At 47.2% G+C, this 17,234-nt stretch overlaps 1 protein-coding gene across 1 annotated transcript; it reads left to right on the top strand.

Moving 5' to 3' along the window:
- Window positions 1–2,286: 2,286 nt before the first annotated feature.
- On the top strand, window positions 2,287–16,420 carry ptk2bb (protein tyrosine kinase 2 beta, b; the record flags this gene model as incomplete). Its single annotated transcript, XM_084454048.1, has 30 exons — window positions 2,287–2,493; window positions 3,103–3,281; window positions 3,627–3,714; window positions 3,831–3,910; window positions 4,155–4,217; window positions 4,327–4,381; window positions 4,943–5,083; window positions 5,240–5,314; window positions 5,914–6,015; window positions 6,134–6,251; window positions 6,473–6,512; window positions 6,856–6,887; window positions 7,059–7,103; window positions 7,205–7,302; window positions 7,469–7,550; window positions 7,986–8,086; window positions 8,807–8,922; window positions 9,381–9,481; window positions 9,625–9,714; window positions 12,381–12,585; window positions 12,867–12,975; window positions 13,315–13,374; window positions 13,558–13,680; window positions 14,113–14,262; window positions 14,416–14,451; window positions 14,722–14,746; window positions 14,919–14,953; window positions 15,339–15,473; window positions 15,619–15,699; window positions 16,199–16,420. The coding sequence occupies 30 exons, from the start codon at window positions 2,287–2,289 to the stop codon at window positions 16,418–16,420; spliced, it is 2,994 nt and encodes a 997-aa protein (XP_084310174.1).
- Window positions 16,421–17,234: the final 814 nt, after the last annotated feature.

Below are 17,234 nucleotides of genomic sequence, written 5' to 3'. Positions count from 1 at the left end.
ACCTGTATGGTGTTTCCATAGCCTAGCGTGTTTGTGAAGTACATAGAATATGTAGTTTCAATATTTTTGTTATGGAAGCAGTTGTATAGCTGTGTCAGTTGATGTATTTGTGACAAACGTCAAATAATGCACGATTAAAGATGTTTGAACGTAGAGGTGCATGAAAATGCCACAATGGAATGTAGGCTAGGTTAGATAACCATCTGTGAGGAGGCCTGTTCTACACCGCATTTGACCGCAGTCGTTTTTAGAGGCTAACAGGTAGAAGCTCCTCCCATCTGTGTTGATCTGGATGAGTTCTCACACGATTATTGGGAACATTTGAAGCCAACTGCTCATCATGCATTCCCTTTACTCCCTGCCTTACTATATATTTTGTAGTGTCCTGTTGCACTGTCCTGTCTTTGCACTGTCCTATGTCGTCCCTGTACCCTGCCTATCGTTGTCTATCCATCAGTGTTATGCACCAAATGACCAGAACAAAGTCCTAAGTGTAAAAAATCTACCTGGCGATAAATCTATTCTGATTCTAAATACAAGCTAACCCTAAACATACAGTAGGCTAGGCCTTCTCCATTGCTACTTATACAGTATGTCCTCCTCCCACGATGTAAGCCTGTCCATCCTCATCCTTGATGTTTTCCATGCCCAGATGGTGGTGCTAGGTGCTGAGCATGCCACAGGCACAGGCCCCAGGCACAGCTCATCACACACACACACACACACACACACACACACACACACACACACACACGCACACGCACACACGCACACGCACTGAGGGTGAGGAATTCACTGCCTCTGGCTATCAAAACAGTACCCTGTCCAACAACAGCAGAGGCCCAGGGAAGAAGGGTAGCTGCTGATGAACTCAGTTCCTTTTTTAGGCTTCACGTCGTTTTTGGTTACGATTGATAACCCGGGCGCGGCGAACCTCCCAGGTATGTAGCTGTGTTCACTACAGGGTCATGACCTTGGTTTATGTTGAGGTAAATATACGGTGACATATCGGGTAGGCCTATACGAAGAGAGACTGCTTATGAAGTGGGATTCAACGTTTCACTTCAATGTTTCCTATTCTTGCTTTGTGTGCATTCGTGCCTGGTTACATTACAAACATTGTCACATTTTCACGGACTGTGAAAGTAACCAGTTATAATGAGAATATTCCCCATATCTTATTTGGATGTCATGCACGCTTGCTTTTTCATGAAAGAGCAGTAAGACACTGTGTTGTGCTGATTTCCAAGTGAGAAGTAGACTTTGTTCTATGACTCTCCATTGAGTAATCGATCATCAGGTGTTCTTGTCGTAGTCAGGTGTCATTGTCTGAAGAAGAACAGAGCAAACATGAGATCGGTGCACCACAGACCTCCTCACTTGCACCGTGGCCGGTGGAGAGAACGGACTGCGGTAGCGTAACTGCAGGGGCCTAAGAAAACATGACTTGTCAAAAAAAGAAAATCCGTTGCTCCAGTGTACTCCAGCCGCTGTTGTGTTTCAGGTCTGATGCTTTTGGAGCCGTTGTGTTTTCTATTTCATTTCATTTTTCCAGCACGGCTGCGTGTTCTCAGCGTGGCTGTACGGTCTGGCCTAGTTGCGTAACAACGATGACTAGGCAAGAAAACATGTGCCGAAACTGACAGTCTGTGATTGCGTTAAGAAACAGCGCAAGGCTGTTTGAGAAATCAAGAGGAGTGCTATCTGTTTTGATGGATGTTCAGTGAGAAAGTCTACGGTACTAGTGTGTACAAGTCATTGACAACAGTGTGTGCCGGGTGACTCACACAGGTCTTCACATGAATAAGGAGGCAGGAATGTAATCTTTAGACCTTATCAGCTCACTCCGAGTCAAAGGAAAGCGCATGGATTCACATATTGTCCACTATCTAAATGTCTTGTGAGATTACACACGTTTCTCATGTGAGAATCAGGATATTACTGTAGTTTATCTACGTTGATATAGTAATTTCTCAAGTTACACCATCACTATCTAATCTGTGACTTCAGTCAACAACATATTGTACTAGTCAAATGTAGTGTATTCATTCATTTAAACTAGGCCTACCTCCACTGAAAACACAGGGTGTTTTTTTTTAAATGTAATTTTCTTTTAACCTTTATTTAGACAGGTAAATCTCATTGAGACACAGGGACTCATTCTCAAGAGAGACCTGGTAATACGGGCGTGCGGTTTATGGGGATCAGACTTCCTAACAGTGTCTATTATCTCCTCCTCTCCAGGAGTGATGTGGGTATGATGATGGTGTCCTCCCTACCCTGAGCATGTATGAGGTGATGTCTGGAGACACCAGAACCTTGTCCTGGAAGGTTCCCAGCCCGGGCCACAACGGGCCAGAGCCCAGCCCAGAGGACGCTGCCCTCTGCGGGAACGGGGGGCCCATCAAGATCCTGAAGGTCTGCTTCACCACCAGCAACAACCTGGGCAAGAACTTCAAGCTGGTGAAGTGTGACAGCTCATGGCAGATCAGGGTGAGAAAACATCGATAGGGATATTAGTTCACGAGATGATGATGTGTAATACTTTGTATTTATATACTTAAAGAAAGCGCTATGGGGTTATGTTTGTTATGGTTATGTGGCTAGAGATGTGTGTCTTTTGTGTTTTTTAATCATTTTGGTTTACTTGAGCTTTACATCTATTGGGCTGGATTAAGTGAAACTGTAATTTGAAACTGATGAGCTGTCAACCATAGCTTACAGGACAAGCCCCTGAGAAAGCATCTGCTTTAAAAGAGTTAGCAGCTATTGTTGGGTGAAAAGGTTTGGATTAGTACATTGTTAGTCCATTGCACAGAACTGTTACTGCTTTGCTACTTGATAGTCGGCATAAAATGTAAAAGTCTCACCAGTGATCACCTCTAATACTTTTACTGTTGGTTATAGTTGTTTATTGATGTGAGTCCCAGTGCTTCTTCTCACCCTTCATCTAGGCTATCATCACATAGCGCTAGTGTGTTACATGTTACAATGTTACCATGGCAGAAGACTCGTTTCAAACTGTGATAACGTTGGGGTCTTACTACAGTGAATAAACACCCCCTCCCTCCCTTCCCCCCCCCCCCCACCTCTCCTCTCCAGGCCATCATCAGGTCGATCCTGGTCAGCGGCAGGCTGGGACCGGACATCCAGCACCAGGCCTGCTACGGGCTCCAGCTCAAGCACCTGAAGTCGGACGAGCTCCACTGGCTCCACCCGGACCTGACGGTGGAGGAGGTGGAGCAGCGCTACGAGAGCCACCATGTGGAGGCGGAGTGGAGGTGATCTGGGACCTGGGATCGGATAGGATAAGGATAGGATAGGATCTTTCCCGGGAATGTCATGCCTAGTATCTGTATGTGCTTGCGTGCTGATTCTGTGAGCTGATTGCGCTGATTCAGGCGTTTCACGGGAAGTGCAGCGTTCCCGAGAAAACTTTTCCAGAAAAGCCTTTTACGACAGAAGTATACAAAAGAAATAGAAAGTAGAATGCCATATTTATGTTTATCACACACGCACACACAAACACACACACACACACACACACACACACACACACACACACACACACACACACACACACACACACACACACACACACACTCACCCTCCCCTCTCTCCTCCAGGTACGACCTGCGCGTGCGCTACATTCCAGACCATTTCCTGGAAAGGTTCAAAGAGGACCGGACCACATTGCTGTACTTCTACCAACAGGTGACGGAGCCCCTAATCAGAGCGTACACCGATACCTTTTACGTCAACGCAGAAACCGCTAGATCACAACGAACGGTCAGAAACATGGCCTCACAGTGGCGTTTGTGTTCTATCAGGTGCGTAGTGAGTACATGCAGTACCATGCCAGTAAGGTCAGCGATGGGATGGCGCTGCAGCTCGGATGTCTGGAGATCAGGTGAGGAGCACGAGAGCATTCCTCTCTCTTGACCTGGCCGTTGTGTAAACAACTAAATGGATTTGACCAGTGAGACACGCACGCACGCACGCACGCAGACACACACACACACACACACACACACACACACACACGGGGGTTCGGGCTCTGTATCCTACAAGAGAGTTACACTCCTCACATTTTAAAAGCAACAAATTTGTAAACAAACTATGACTTCTCATATTGTTCTATGTTGTCTTTTCAGGAGGTTTTACAAGGACATGAATGCTAAAGGCCTAGAGAAGAAGTCCAACTTCGAGTTGCTGGAGTGAGTCCCCCCCCCCCCCCCCCCCCTCCTTCCCCAAACCTTACAACTTCTCTATGTGTGTGATTCTAAGCATGCGCTCTCTGAATGTGTTCCCTTTGACCATACACAGGAGGGACGTGGGCCTGGATCTCTTCTTTCCCAAAAGCCTGATAGAAAGCATGAAGGTGAACACCGCTCTCTGTATCTTCTATTCAACACACTTCTATGTCTGCACTCTGGAGAACCAGCAGGGGTCCTCGCTGCAGACTGTATAGAGAGAAGAATTCATTCATCCCTTTGTCGGGGAAACTTTTAAATAGCGGCAAATGAAGTAGTGACAAGACAAGGGGAGATGAGGATATTATTGTCCTTGTAGGGGTATCTTCACATTGTAGGCCTATTTGTATTGGGTACTGTGTTTCAATTGTGTTATGTTTGTATGGATGCACTAAGATTGTATTTGTATATGTGAATGCTTGTTGTTGTTGTTTTATGGCTGCAGTATGGGTGAAAGGTCAAGCCAAATTTTCCATTTGTGGAACATTAAAGTTGATCTTGTTATCAGCAGCAGCAATTTACAAGTTTAACAGGATTTCCCTTCATGATGATGAGGAAACACAATGATAGCTATCTTTAAATCCACTAGCTCCGACCATGCATTGTGATTGGCTGAGAGGCCTTTCTGAGGTGGGCTTTATTGAGCGAAGCTGGAGCCGATGTTTGACTTGACTCTGTGGTGTTGTCAGTCGCGGGCCCTCAGGAAGCTCATCCAGCAAACGTTCCAGCAGTACGCCACGCTGAAGGAGGAGGAGTGCATGGTCAAGTTCTTCGAAACCCTCAACCAGTTCATCAGCTTTGACGAGGAGGTCTTCCCCTGTGAGCTAGTGGTGAGATTTTATTATTTATTTGGATTATCGGCAACCTAACCGAAATTCCCCGTCTATTTTCGAGTGACGTGACTCGGCAACGATAGTGATCATAATCTTTGTTCATTCGTACAAATCCTACTTAATAACATAACCGCAACGCCTGTTCTTCTACAGCAAGGCTGGAGTCTGTCCGTGGAGCTGGTCATCGGAGCCAGGGGCATTCGCCAGCGCACCCAGAAAGACTCGGCGGTGAGCAGCGTGCGCCCGTCCGTCACCGCGCCCCGTGCACGGCTCCACACTGACGCAGTTTCACGGCATATCGTCACATTTCCGTCATGTGCTGTCATTACATTCACAGTCATTTAGCTGATGCTTTTATCCAAAGCGACTTAGAATAATTGCATTAAACCTAGGAGTTGTCAGTGTACTACTACTTGTCAGAAAAGTGCATCTCCTTTCTAAAACAAGTGACTTAGAGCATAATCTAGTGCTGAAGGCAAAGTGAAGAGTAGCAAACTAAAAATACAATAGGTGCTTAAGGGGGAGGATTGTTGTAGTACTTCTTGAAGAGGTGAGTTTGGGGCCTGTGGCGAAAGATGGGCAGCCACTCTGCTGTCCTGACGTCAGTGCGCAGTTCACTCCACCACTGCGGGGCCAGGACAGAGAAAAGCCGTGACCGTGTCAATCGACCGCAGGTGCCTCGGAGTGACGGGGCAACCGGCTGCCCCGAGGTAGCATCATACTGTAGCATAACTCACTAGGAGTTAGATTCGTCTGCTTTTTAACTCCTTTCAAACGCGGTGCTATCGCGCGTCATAAATCGGACCGTCATTCTTTCTCACCCCCAGCCTGTGTGCCTAGCCGAGTTCAAGAAAATCCAAAGCATCAAATGCTTACAGCAGAACGACGGAAAAGCCCTTATCAACCTGGAGATAGAAGGAGCCAGACAAGTGAGCGCTCCCACCTCCCGACCCCCATCCGCCTTCTAAACACCCATCCCATCACCCTGACACGTATCCTATCTCGTGATTGTGAATGATATATATATTTTTTTTTTTCTTTCGTTAGCCACTGTCCATCAACGTGGCCACTTTTGCCATGGCTGAGAACATGGTGGACCTGATCGACGGGTACTGTCGACTGGAGAGTGGCAGAGAAGAAACGTTTATCTCCAGGCCCAACAAAGGTAAGGGACGCGTCAAATGAGGGGCTGCATTCGGCACTCAATTGTCTGTAGTGGTTTCCTTTCCTCACCTCCTTGACTCCTCTCCTTCCTCTGCTCTGACCTCTAAATATCTGTGAAAGCAGTAATGGCACATCCGTATTCTCTATAATCAGTAGGACATTTTAGATCACTGCCAAAAGCCTATATTGTTATGAGTAAGACGTTGACTCTGTCGTCCATAGATGCTAACTTAAGAAGTTCCCTGCCAGAGATTCCGACCGAGTAAGTGATGTTCTCCGGTTTCTTGTCAGTCAGTTGTCATACAGATGTCAGTTTGTCATATGAAATGTCAGGCTTTTTCCATCTTACAAAAACCCAAAAATGTTCAGTCATTTAATTATTTCTGACAGAACTTGACTGCAGAACGCAGTAGTACGTGTCATTTTTGGTCATGTGTCAAGTGAATGTGTCACGAATCAAGTAAATTGGCTGAACTGCTGTGGTGAACTACTGGGATGTGGCTGTAAGCTTAGCTGAAAGAAGAAATAGATGCTGACAGGTAGATTTATTGACCAGAAAAGAGCTGTAGCATTGATGACCCACCTGTCTCTCATCCCTGGAGCAGACGGGACACCGGCTCCTTCAGATACAGTATGGGTGAGTCACCGTTTCTCATCGTCGATGCCGTTTTGGTCAAAAAACAGAATTGGTTCTGGTATTTGAGTCATTATAATGGTTCCCCTTATGTATAAACATACATGTAACTTATTATAATGTTATAGTGTGAAGCATAACCTAATGTGAACTTTTTCTTCATCTGTTTCTTAGGGTCGGATATTTATTGTGAGATTCTAGATGAAAGGCCGAAGTCTGGTGAGTGGAGGCGCTCTTTTTTAAATCTTAAAAAGGCACTTGTGGTTGGTTCAGTGGGGATTTGACGGCGTTAAGTGACACCTACTCATGCTTGCTTCCAGTCGTGAAGTATGGGATAGACAGGAACGACATTGTTCTCGGCCGAATTCTCGGATCGGGGTTTTTCGGCGAGGTCTACGATGGAGTTTACAAAAAGCAGGCAAGGATACCTCGCACAACCATCGACTTTCAATGATGATACAGCCCTTCACCCCAAAGCCTGCTACCAAAGTGACTGTGTATGAGTGCGTTACTGTGAACTGTTTATCTGCATGTGTGATCTGCTTTTTTACTGCTTTTATCTCTATAATATGTGACTGAAGCAGAATGGGGACAGGCCCAGTGTGGCGGTGAAGACCTGTAAAGACTGTTCTCCTGAAGTCATGGAGAAGTTTATGAGCGAAGCAGGTACAGAGTGAAGATGACACACCCAGACACCTAAACACTTCCTGCTGCTGACACAGATCTCTTAGGGAGCAGGCTACGCTGACGTGGCTGTGAACGCGGGCTCTTCGCTAGTATTTTGGTTCACTCTGAGCGCACGGGGTTGCTGCCTTGCGTCAGCGCCCCTTTCGGTTTGTGTGAAATAGCACTTGCGCTCGCGTAAAGTTACAATTTTGGGCATGACACGTTTCTACGCAAGGACGCGTCAACGTCACCTTGCGTAGCCTTGCGTAGCTCGCGCTAGCTAGACTATGAATGGGCCCTTAGGCAGCTCTTAAAAACTTTAATTCACGTATCAAAGTTTCCATGCGGAACACAAACTTGGTGTATGGTTCTTAACTACTTTGTGTGTGTGTGTGTGTGTGTGTGTGTGTTTGTGTGTGTGTGTGTGTGTGTCAGTGATCATGAAGAACCTGGACCACCCCAACATCGTCAAGCTGATTGGGATCATCGAGGAGGACCCCGTGTGGATCGTCATGGAGCTCTACCCTCACGGAGAGGTGGGTGACCGCCCACCTCGTCACCCGGGGCGGCCGTGGCTCTGGAGGTAGAGCTGGTCGCCCAATGACCGTATGGACGGCGGTTCGATTCCCGGCTCCTCCTCTCTCCACATGTCGAAGTGTCCTTGAGCAAGACGCCGAACCCACTGAATTGCTCCCCGTGAGCAGGCTAGCGCCTTGAATGGCAGCTGGACGCCATTGGTGTGTGAGAATGGGTGAATGAGGCCATTGTTAAGGTGAAATTGGGCTGTGTAATTGCAGTCCACTTACCAGGACTTCCTCACCACCTTAACTTGAGAAAAGTAGACCCCCCCCAACACTCAAAATATGTTGAAAACTAGTTTGGGTCATGCCGACCCAAACATAAGGAAGAGCTTGGTTCTCTTTGTCCCCAGTTGGATAAAAGAGCACAGTGGGCTCCCTCCATCTCCTCTGCTAGCCATGCTCTTAAGAAACAGCCACAAGATGTGGATGTCTGCTCCACCACCTGAACAACACTATCACGTCAAATTTAAATACTTATACAGTAGCGCAATATGTATAAATTAGTGTTAAACCAGGAGATTATCCTGAAATGCAAAAGACATCCATAGGACTCAGTTTGCATCAAGGATACTGTAAGTAATGTACATTTTATAAAAATAAAAAAAAAATCAGCTTTATTATCATGCAATTAGAATAAAAACATTGTATTATATAACATTGTCCCTCCCTCTTCAGCTTGGAGCCTATCTCACTGAGAACCAGCAGAGTCTGACCAACCTGACCCTGGTCCTCTTCAGCCTGCAGATCTGCAAAGCCCTGGTCTACCTGGTGGGAGTCAACATGGTCCACAGGTGGGAAAACGTTCGTTCGGACACCCCTGAAGGCAAAAAGCCCCCCACAGGCTAATCTTTAGATGTCTGACAATACAGTTTATAGTATAAGGTGCTGTAGCTATGTAGCTGTTGTGTCTGTGTGGTCAATCAATCAATCAATCAATCAATCAAAGCTTTATTTGTATAGCGCATTTCATACCCAGAGGCGACACAATGCGCTTTACAGAGAACAAGGGAGGTTGGCATACGACCCACCCCTACATATTCCAGAGGGACGAAAAAAAACAGTAATCATCCGGGGGCCAGATGTGGTGTGGAACTGGACACAAGCACATGCAAACAAACAAAACCAGCCGCTAATATCTGATTGTAAACGTCAGTTTAGGGTCTTTGCACTCGGTAATCGGAAGCCTTCGCAGGGCTGGAACAGTAGCCCTGCTCACCCTTTTCCCATCCCGGTGTTCATGTCATTACAGAGACATCGCGGTGCGGAATGTGCTGGTGGCCAGTCCGGACTGCGTGAAGCTCGGCGACTTCGGCCTCTCCAGATACATCGAGGAGGAGGAGTACTACAAAGGTACACTCGGATTCATCTGAATGATCTCAAATACTACTTACTATGTACAGCCTTTTTGTGAAACGTTTTCCCCTCGACACAAGGCGGTGTGTTGAAGTGTGATGGTTAGATATAAAGTGTAAAACGCCGGGACTTTCTTTCAGCCTCAGTAACGCGGCTGCCCATCAAATGGATGGCCCCCGAATCCATCAACTTCAGACGCTTCACCTCGGCTAGTGATGTCTGGATGTTCGGTAAGCTTGATTCCCCCCCCCAAAAAAAACCCAGGGCCCGACTTTGAGCTCCCTAGAAGCTGTAGGCTAACCGTGACGAGATTAGCATAAAGGGGCTTTTCCTCCACCCTCGCTGCAGCGGGATGGAAAGATAGCTTCCATTCTTCTCTCTACATCGTGTTGAATTATCACTTTTAAAATGATCACTTCCCCCGAAGTGCTCTTCTCAATCCTTCATCTGCATTTTGAACAGGCGACTCAGAGCGACACAAACAGCGAGTCCATAAAACCATCCGGGCGGATATTGATATGTTCCTCGAGTGTTTTATGAAACTATAAAAAAAGGCCCTCGATGTTGGCGAGAGGAAATTATTCACATTTTAATACCTCGACGGTCCTCCAGCCCCCCCCCCTCTCAGACATGGCTCTCCCCGTGGGGAAGTCCCAGATGCCTTTGCAGAGTCAAGGCCTTCCGGACGCATCTCCCACCCAGCTGCTTGGCGCTTGTACATTATGTCTGTTATTTACCTTGAGGTGAGACAGATGACAGCTGTGGGATCTTTGAAAGATGGGCCTTCCAGCCCACAGTTCAAAACTGTTAAATATTAGAACATTTTTGTTGGTTATTTTGGAATTTAACACACAATACTGTCACTGGATAATATCACATTATTTCTCACCAAAGATAAATAGACAGTAGTTGAAACTGGGTGTTTCTGATTATGTTATTGATTTTGTGGCAGTGACCTTTTCAAGCATTGTTCACCTCACACTGCTCAGTCCTTTTATATTATTTATTGCTATTCCATCAGAAACAAGCCTAATTAATTCTCTGACCAACAGGTAGATGACTGACCGTTACCCTTGTTTGGGTTCAGAGTCAATCTCCTCACCTTTGACCTGTTCCAGAGATTTTCCTCAGACCTGAAACTCCATACTGTACTCAGAGTCAACTCAGTCATCTGACAGCTAGCGTACGGTTTGGTTTGTGAGGCGCTTCAGTTAGATGAATCTTGTCCCGCCTTTAGGAGCCACTCCATCACTTATTCTGACATGAGCAAACAGGCGAGTTTGTGCTGCCAGTCAGGTCCAATCGTTGGCATCTATATCTCAGACTCAGAGTCAGCAGATCCTGACTGTCCCCTCAGTCTCGTTCCCGCTGATAACGGCAGAGCGAACAGCAGAGCTCATCACACCCCCTCTACCTCGACCTCTGGGGTGTGACTGTGCTCACTCAGGGGTGTTGGCTTTTGAAAACGTAGGTCTCCCAACAAAGTTGTTGCAGAAGCATGTCCGCACACATATGACAAGGTGCTTAGATTACTGTGTGTGGGATGCTCGCATCTGTGCGCCTTTGTTTCTTACAAACGTGTTTGGGCCTGTTTTGCTGACTAACAACATTGATGAGCACACGTTTGCATCACACTATAAACAAATAATAGTACTTAATAGAAGTAAAATTTCATAAAAATAATGAGTTTGATGTTTTAGCCTCTGGCAAGGGAAGTCTATTTCCAGTGTCTGTTTATGAAAACAAAATAGAATGTTCTGACTCAGAACCCCAAAACTTGTTCTAAAGTAGAAGGAGAATTTAACTTTTCAAAATTGGACAGGGAAATAGGCCTAAAGGAAAGAATAATGATTATAATTTCGTGAGTGCAAACTTTTATGACTCCGTCAAAATGTTATTACAGTCCATGTTGTTTTTCAGCATGAGGTAGGCCGCTCAATACTGCATGTTGAAGGAATATGCAATTTACTGGACTATCCAACGTTCCTTTGATATGAACTCAATGTTGGAATAAACACATTCCTACTATTAAAGGCATTAATGCTACCTATAAACCATAAAAGGCATTCAGCTATTTCATTGACATTAACACATAGTTCTCTATAAACTATTAAAGGCATTCGGCTATTTCAATGGCATTAACACATATTTAAAGAGCAGCAAACCATAAAAATGTGACAGAAATAGTGTAAAATAGTGAAAATGACAGACAGAAATAGTGTAGTTGTGAACTGAATTGCAGAAATAACCACCAAGGGAAACTGCTGGGTTCGTTCTCATAACTTTAGAGATGCTTCTTAAAAATATAGCCTACATGCTGCAGAAAATAGGCATTCTCTATATTCCTTCAAATATTCTCGACTCTTACTATAGGAAATCAATTGGCACATTGCGTTATACAAAGGCACATTGTGCTATTAGAGTCTATTAGAGTAGTTTTTCAGCATGAGCTAGTCTGCAATGAAGCAATAAGCAATTTACAGGACTATCCAACATTCATTTGAAATGAACTCAACATTGAAATGGCCGGATGAACACATCTCTATAAACTATTAAAGGTATTAACGCTTCTTATAAAAGGCATTTGGCTATTTCAATGGCATTAACATATATTTCAACTAGCATTTAGAGGACAATATGAAATTGAATTGAGCCTGGCGCAGCTCCAGCCGGAATGGCACGGCTTTGGGGGGAGACTGTGTGTGTGTGTGTGTGTGAGTATGTTTGTGTGTATGCCCATATTGTATGTGTCTCCTTCACTGTATCCCCATGCTACTGTGTGTGTGTGTGTGTGTGTGTGTATCGTTAACAGTGTCTCTCAGGTTGTGTATCCTGCACCGCCGTCGTGTGTGTGTGTGTGTGTGCGTCTCTCTCACCTGCATCTCCCCCCCCGTAGCCGTGTGCATGTGGGAGATCATGAGCAGTGGGCAGCAGCCCTTCTACTGGCTGGAGAACCGGGATGTGATCAACCAGCTGGAGCAGGGCATCCGGCTGCCCAAGCCTGACCGCTGCCCCCCCGCCCTCTACTCGCTGATGACCCGCTGCTGGTCCTACGACCCCCGCGAGAGGCCCACCTTCACCGACCTGGTGGTCAAGATCAGGTACGGCCTCCATCCGTCTGTCTGAAAACAAATGTCCCCTTCTGGGGATTATTAAGGTTGTATCTGGTCTTATATTAAAAAATAAATCTCTTTTTTGCCAGAGAGAGTTTTCTCTCGACCCTGCTCTCATTCACAATCCAATTCAACTTCAGACCAGTGTCCACTTCAGTCTAGTTTGAGTAACTGCAGTAGGGGTTTCTGTATTGACGATGGTGATTGTGTTGGTAGACCCTCCTCACACGAGTGGCTTTTATATATGGTTTCCGTCTGAACTGTCCCAGTGACGTCCACAAGATGGAGAAGGAGGAGGAGGTGGAGAGACAGAGGGACAAAAAACGCTCCACCAAGCTCTACGACGCCAAGTTCAGCATTAACGAAGCGCCGCCGAAGGTACCAAGACTTTCCCGTTTGTTATGTATAACACACACACACACTGACCTACCAATGCTGCCAGGACACCTCCTGTGTCTCAGGAGGTAGAGCGGGTCGTCCAATGATCGCATAGGTTCGGCGGTTCGAATCCCGTCTCCTCCTGACGACATGTCGAAGTGTCCTTGGGGCAAGACACAGAACCCCAAATCGCCCAATGAGCAGGCTAGCACCTTGCATGGCAGCTGCCGCCATCGGTGCGTGAATGTGTGTGTGAATGGGTGAATGAGAGGCCTTCATTGTAAAGCGCTTTGGATAAAAGCGCTACTGTATATAAGTGTTGTTTTTTTTACCTCCCAGCCATCGAGAATGAAACCCGGACGCTTCGGAAACACCCTCAGCATCGGCCTACACATTCAGGTAACGGACCTTCTGCAACCGCGCATAACTAAAACAAACCATCGCTCTCATTGTTGAAAATCTCTCTGTCTGGTTGGGGGTAGACGCCTGACGAACACCTTCGACGGTGGAACCTCACAGTAAGATGGGAGGGGTCGTGTGTTGTCATGTTCTCACCGGCCCATGTGTACGTTTTTGGGTCAGCTGAACGAGGCGTTGTGCGCCAGCTCCCCCGACCTGGTCAGCCCCTGTGAATACCAGTCCCCCGTGGACTCCATGAGCAGCCTGATGGTTCCCAGGATGTCCCCTCGACGACGTAGCATGGGGGTAGGGACCCCCTCCGCCCTTCCCATATTTCTACTTCCTGTCTCTCTGCCTTCTGTATCTCGGCGTCCCGTGTCTTTACGATACCAGCCGGTATCTCCACTGTGTTTCCGCTTCCTGTAATCTCTAGCTTTGGTTGTGGAGGACTTCCTGAATTATCGAATCACACATTGATGTTATCGGTCTGAATTACATTAATCTGCACCATTTAAGGCTCATACTTGTTTATTCATATATGTAGTATTATTTACAGTTCAGTATAAATTGTGTGCCCATTCATAAATGCCTCCCTGTGGGTGTTTGTGTGTGTATATGTTTGTTTTTGTGTGTTTGTGCGTGTGTGTGCATGTGTGTGTGCGTGTGCGCTCACTTGCGCTCCATCCAAACATGACCACCCCCTGACCCCCTCCCGCGCGCACTTCTCATCCCGGCCAGGAGGGGGAGTTCACGGTCGGCCCGTCCAGCAAGGAGGACGCCCAGCGGCTGTGGCAGAGCGAGCGGGCGCGCATGCAGGACACCATGCGCCGGCAGAAGCAGCAGATGATGGAGGACAACAAGTGGCTGGAGAAGGAGGAGAGACTCCTGGTGGGACATCCGGCCGCGTCGACCCCGGTCGACCCCCGGCGCGCGCTCTCTCGACGCTCTGTCACACTCCAATTGAATTTGCCTCTGGACGGCGTGCCCGAGAGGGGGTCCTTGTCCTTATTCTGTCAAATGACCCTGCCTGTTCCTTTTCAGGACCCCATGGGGCCGGACAACGACGCCAGACCGGCGGTAGGTTCCGTCGTTCGTCCCCCCCACCCGTCTGATCCACTTCTCTGTCTGTCCATTTATACCACGCGGTCAGAGCGGAACTTGTATCTCAGGGGCATAATGAAAGATAAGATAAAAGCAACTTACAGTAACAGTCCGCAAGTGGGGAATTATCTTAGAGACTACTGATCTATGTCAGAATATACTGGATGAAGGCCTAGTTTCTTTTATGTGATATTAATGCTTGCTTCTACTTTATCATACACACGTTCTTGGTTTCTCCCTCTGTAGTCGCCAAAACCAGAGACTGGCCATGGTGAGTGTTCACTTCCTGAATATTCTTGATCATACCATTTCCAATTTCGGTAAATAAATAAATAGCGACCGGCTTCGTAGCTTGTAAACACGCAGTCGTTGTCGTTCTCGTGCGTCGACTGCGATGCCGGTCCACCTCTCACCATGTCTTCTGTTTCTGTCCACGCTCACAGCGGCGCCGGAGAAGCCTCCTCGTCTCACTGCCCATGTAATCCCGCCTCCCATCTCCACTCCTGTCTCTCTTGATTGGTTGTTTTATTCGTTTTATCTGATCTGTCGGCCTGCTTTGACAACCACACATCTTTTTACATCGAAGGCCAAAAAGAGACAGAGCAAATGTTAGGTTTGGTAGTATACAATAAATATTACCCTCCTCCCTTAAGCCGATCTCTCTCACCTCTCTCTCCCTCCTCTCTCCACCCTCTCTCTCTCTCTCTCTCACTCCCCTCTTTTTCCTCTCCTCTCTCTCTCCCCTCTCTCTCTCTTCCTCCCCTATCTTTCCCCCCTCTCTCTCTCCCCCTCTCTCTCTCTCTGTCTCACACCTCTCTCCCTCCCCCCTCTCTCCCTCTCCCTCTCTCTCCTCTCCCCCCCAGGCTGCCCCTACAGCTGAGCTGGACCGTTCTGATGACAAAGTGTACCAGTCAGTCATGGAGCTGGTCAAGGTGGTGGTTCAGCTCAAGAACGACATCAGCACCATACAGCCAGAAAGCTACATCATCAACATCAAGGTAAGGGATGGAGGTTGAGGCCGAGGGGGAGTTAGAGTGAGTTCATACAGCGGTGTCCTTCTAGGGTGCTGCTCTAACAACTAGTGACTCATATGCATACCAGATGACTCCTTGACTCCTAATGATTCCTTTACTTCCCCTGCAGTCTGTTGGATTGACTCTACGGGATTTGATTCGCAATGTGGACGAGATCCTGCCCACCTTACATGAGTCCATCAGGACCGAGGTACAGTTCCTCTCTCTCTGTCTGTAATGTGAGGACCGGCGTCCTTTATGCTACGTTCACACCGGGCGCGGCGAGAAAATTCATGCCGCCCAGTTCGCCCCAATCTCACCGCGGGATCCAATGGGTTGCCGCGCGAATCCGCCGCAGAAAGTTTTGAACTTTTGCGAATGTCGCTGTGCGGCGAATCCTGGCCGCCGGGTTCGCCTGATTCGCACCGCCGGTGCCGCCCGCCGCCCAGTTCGCGCAAATTTAATTGACTTTCTATGTAAACTCGCCGCGCGACCGGAAAAATGTGCGCCCGGTGTGATCACAGCATTGGAGTAAATAAGACTAGTGTTAAAAACATTGCAGCTTCGAGCAGGGCGTAACAGGGCGGAGTCCATCGCCGCTGCTGTGACAGCCTGCAAAAGATGAACTAGCCAGCCGGGGCTACGCGACGCTGATCCACCCGTACTGCGAGACCAGGCCTTCACGCCGTTTGGCTTGTCTCCCCGCGCAGATCGAAGGCACCCAGAAGCTGCTGAACAACGACATGGCGGAGCTCATCAGCAAGATGCGCCTGGCCCAGCAGAACGCCATCACCTCCCTGAAGGAGGAGTGCAAGAAGCAGATGCTGGCCGCCGCCCACACGCTCGCCATGGACGGCAAGAACATGCTGGACGCCGTGGACCAGGCCCGGGTGAGGGCCAACCTGGCCAAGCCCAAGCAGGAAGGCTCCTAACGGGCTAAATCACCACCTTGGAGACCCTCCCCTCCAACCCTGGATCCACGTCATTTCATTGGAGGTTGAGACCCGAGCACGTTAAGACTGATTGGACCGGATGTGGCTAGTTTAGATCAGACTAGTCAAGCTGGCGTACAGTATGTGTTCAGCGTGGGTGTTGTATTTCTGTCTATCTTTCCAATGAGAGTATGTGTACAGTAAGGTACAGTTGGTCTGGGGGTGACCTGATGGGGTTACATTCCCATGTAGATAGAGGGGCCTTTTCCAATCTCCCTTCCGCAGCAAGTAGCACATTTATGAGCCTGTTGAAAAAAAAAACTATTTTAGAAAGCACAGGAGGTCTCTCTCCCATGTTCCAGTATCAGTGACTAAAGATGCCAATTCTACCAAAGCAACTGTTTAATAGACTACTATTTTTTAAAAATGTTTTAAAACATTAAAATACGTTGACTGAATAGGATACTGCCTGTCAACATCTTAAGAAACACTTTTTCTTATCTTTTATTATTTGTACAAGTGTAACATGTTTGACTGCGTTGTGCCATGACTGTGTTGCATATAAATCCAAGTAGATGCCATCTGTGCCATCATTCAGAATTATAAGATATTAAAATAGTCTTCAAATATTATATTGAAAATATGTGAATACCATCTTCTTTCTGATCATTTGATAATGTTGGGTCTATATCATCATGAATAAAACACCATAAAGAGATGATTGGACTCAAACTATCCAATTGTTCAAATGGACCGTTTTTTTTCAGGATGTATTCACACAGTATTTACTCTCTAAGCTTGACTACATCTGCTT

The sequence above is a fragment of the Borostomias antarcticus genome (assembly GCF_949987555.1).
Source record: "Borostomias antarcticus genome assembly, chromosome: 19".
Lineage (NCBI taxonomy): Eukaryota > Metazoa > Chordata > Actinopteri > Stomiiformes > Stomiidae > Borostomias > Borostomias antarcticus.
The sequence above is the reverse complement of the archived record's forward strand: the minus strand, read 5'-3'. Positions and strand labels throughout refer to the sequence as shown.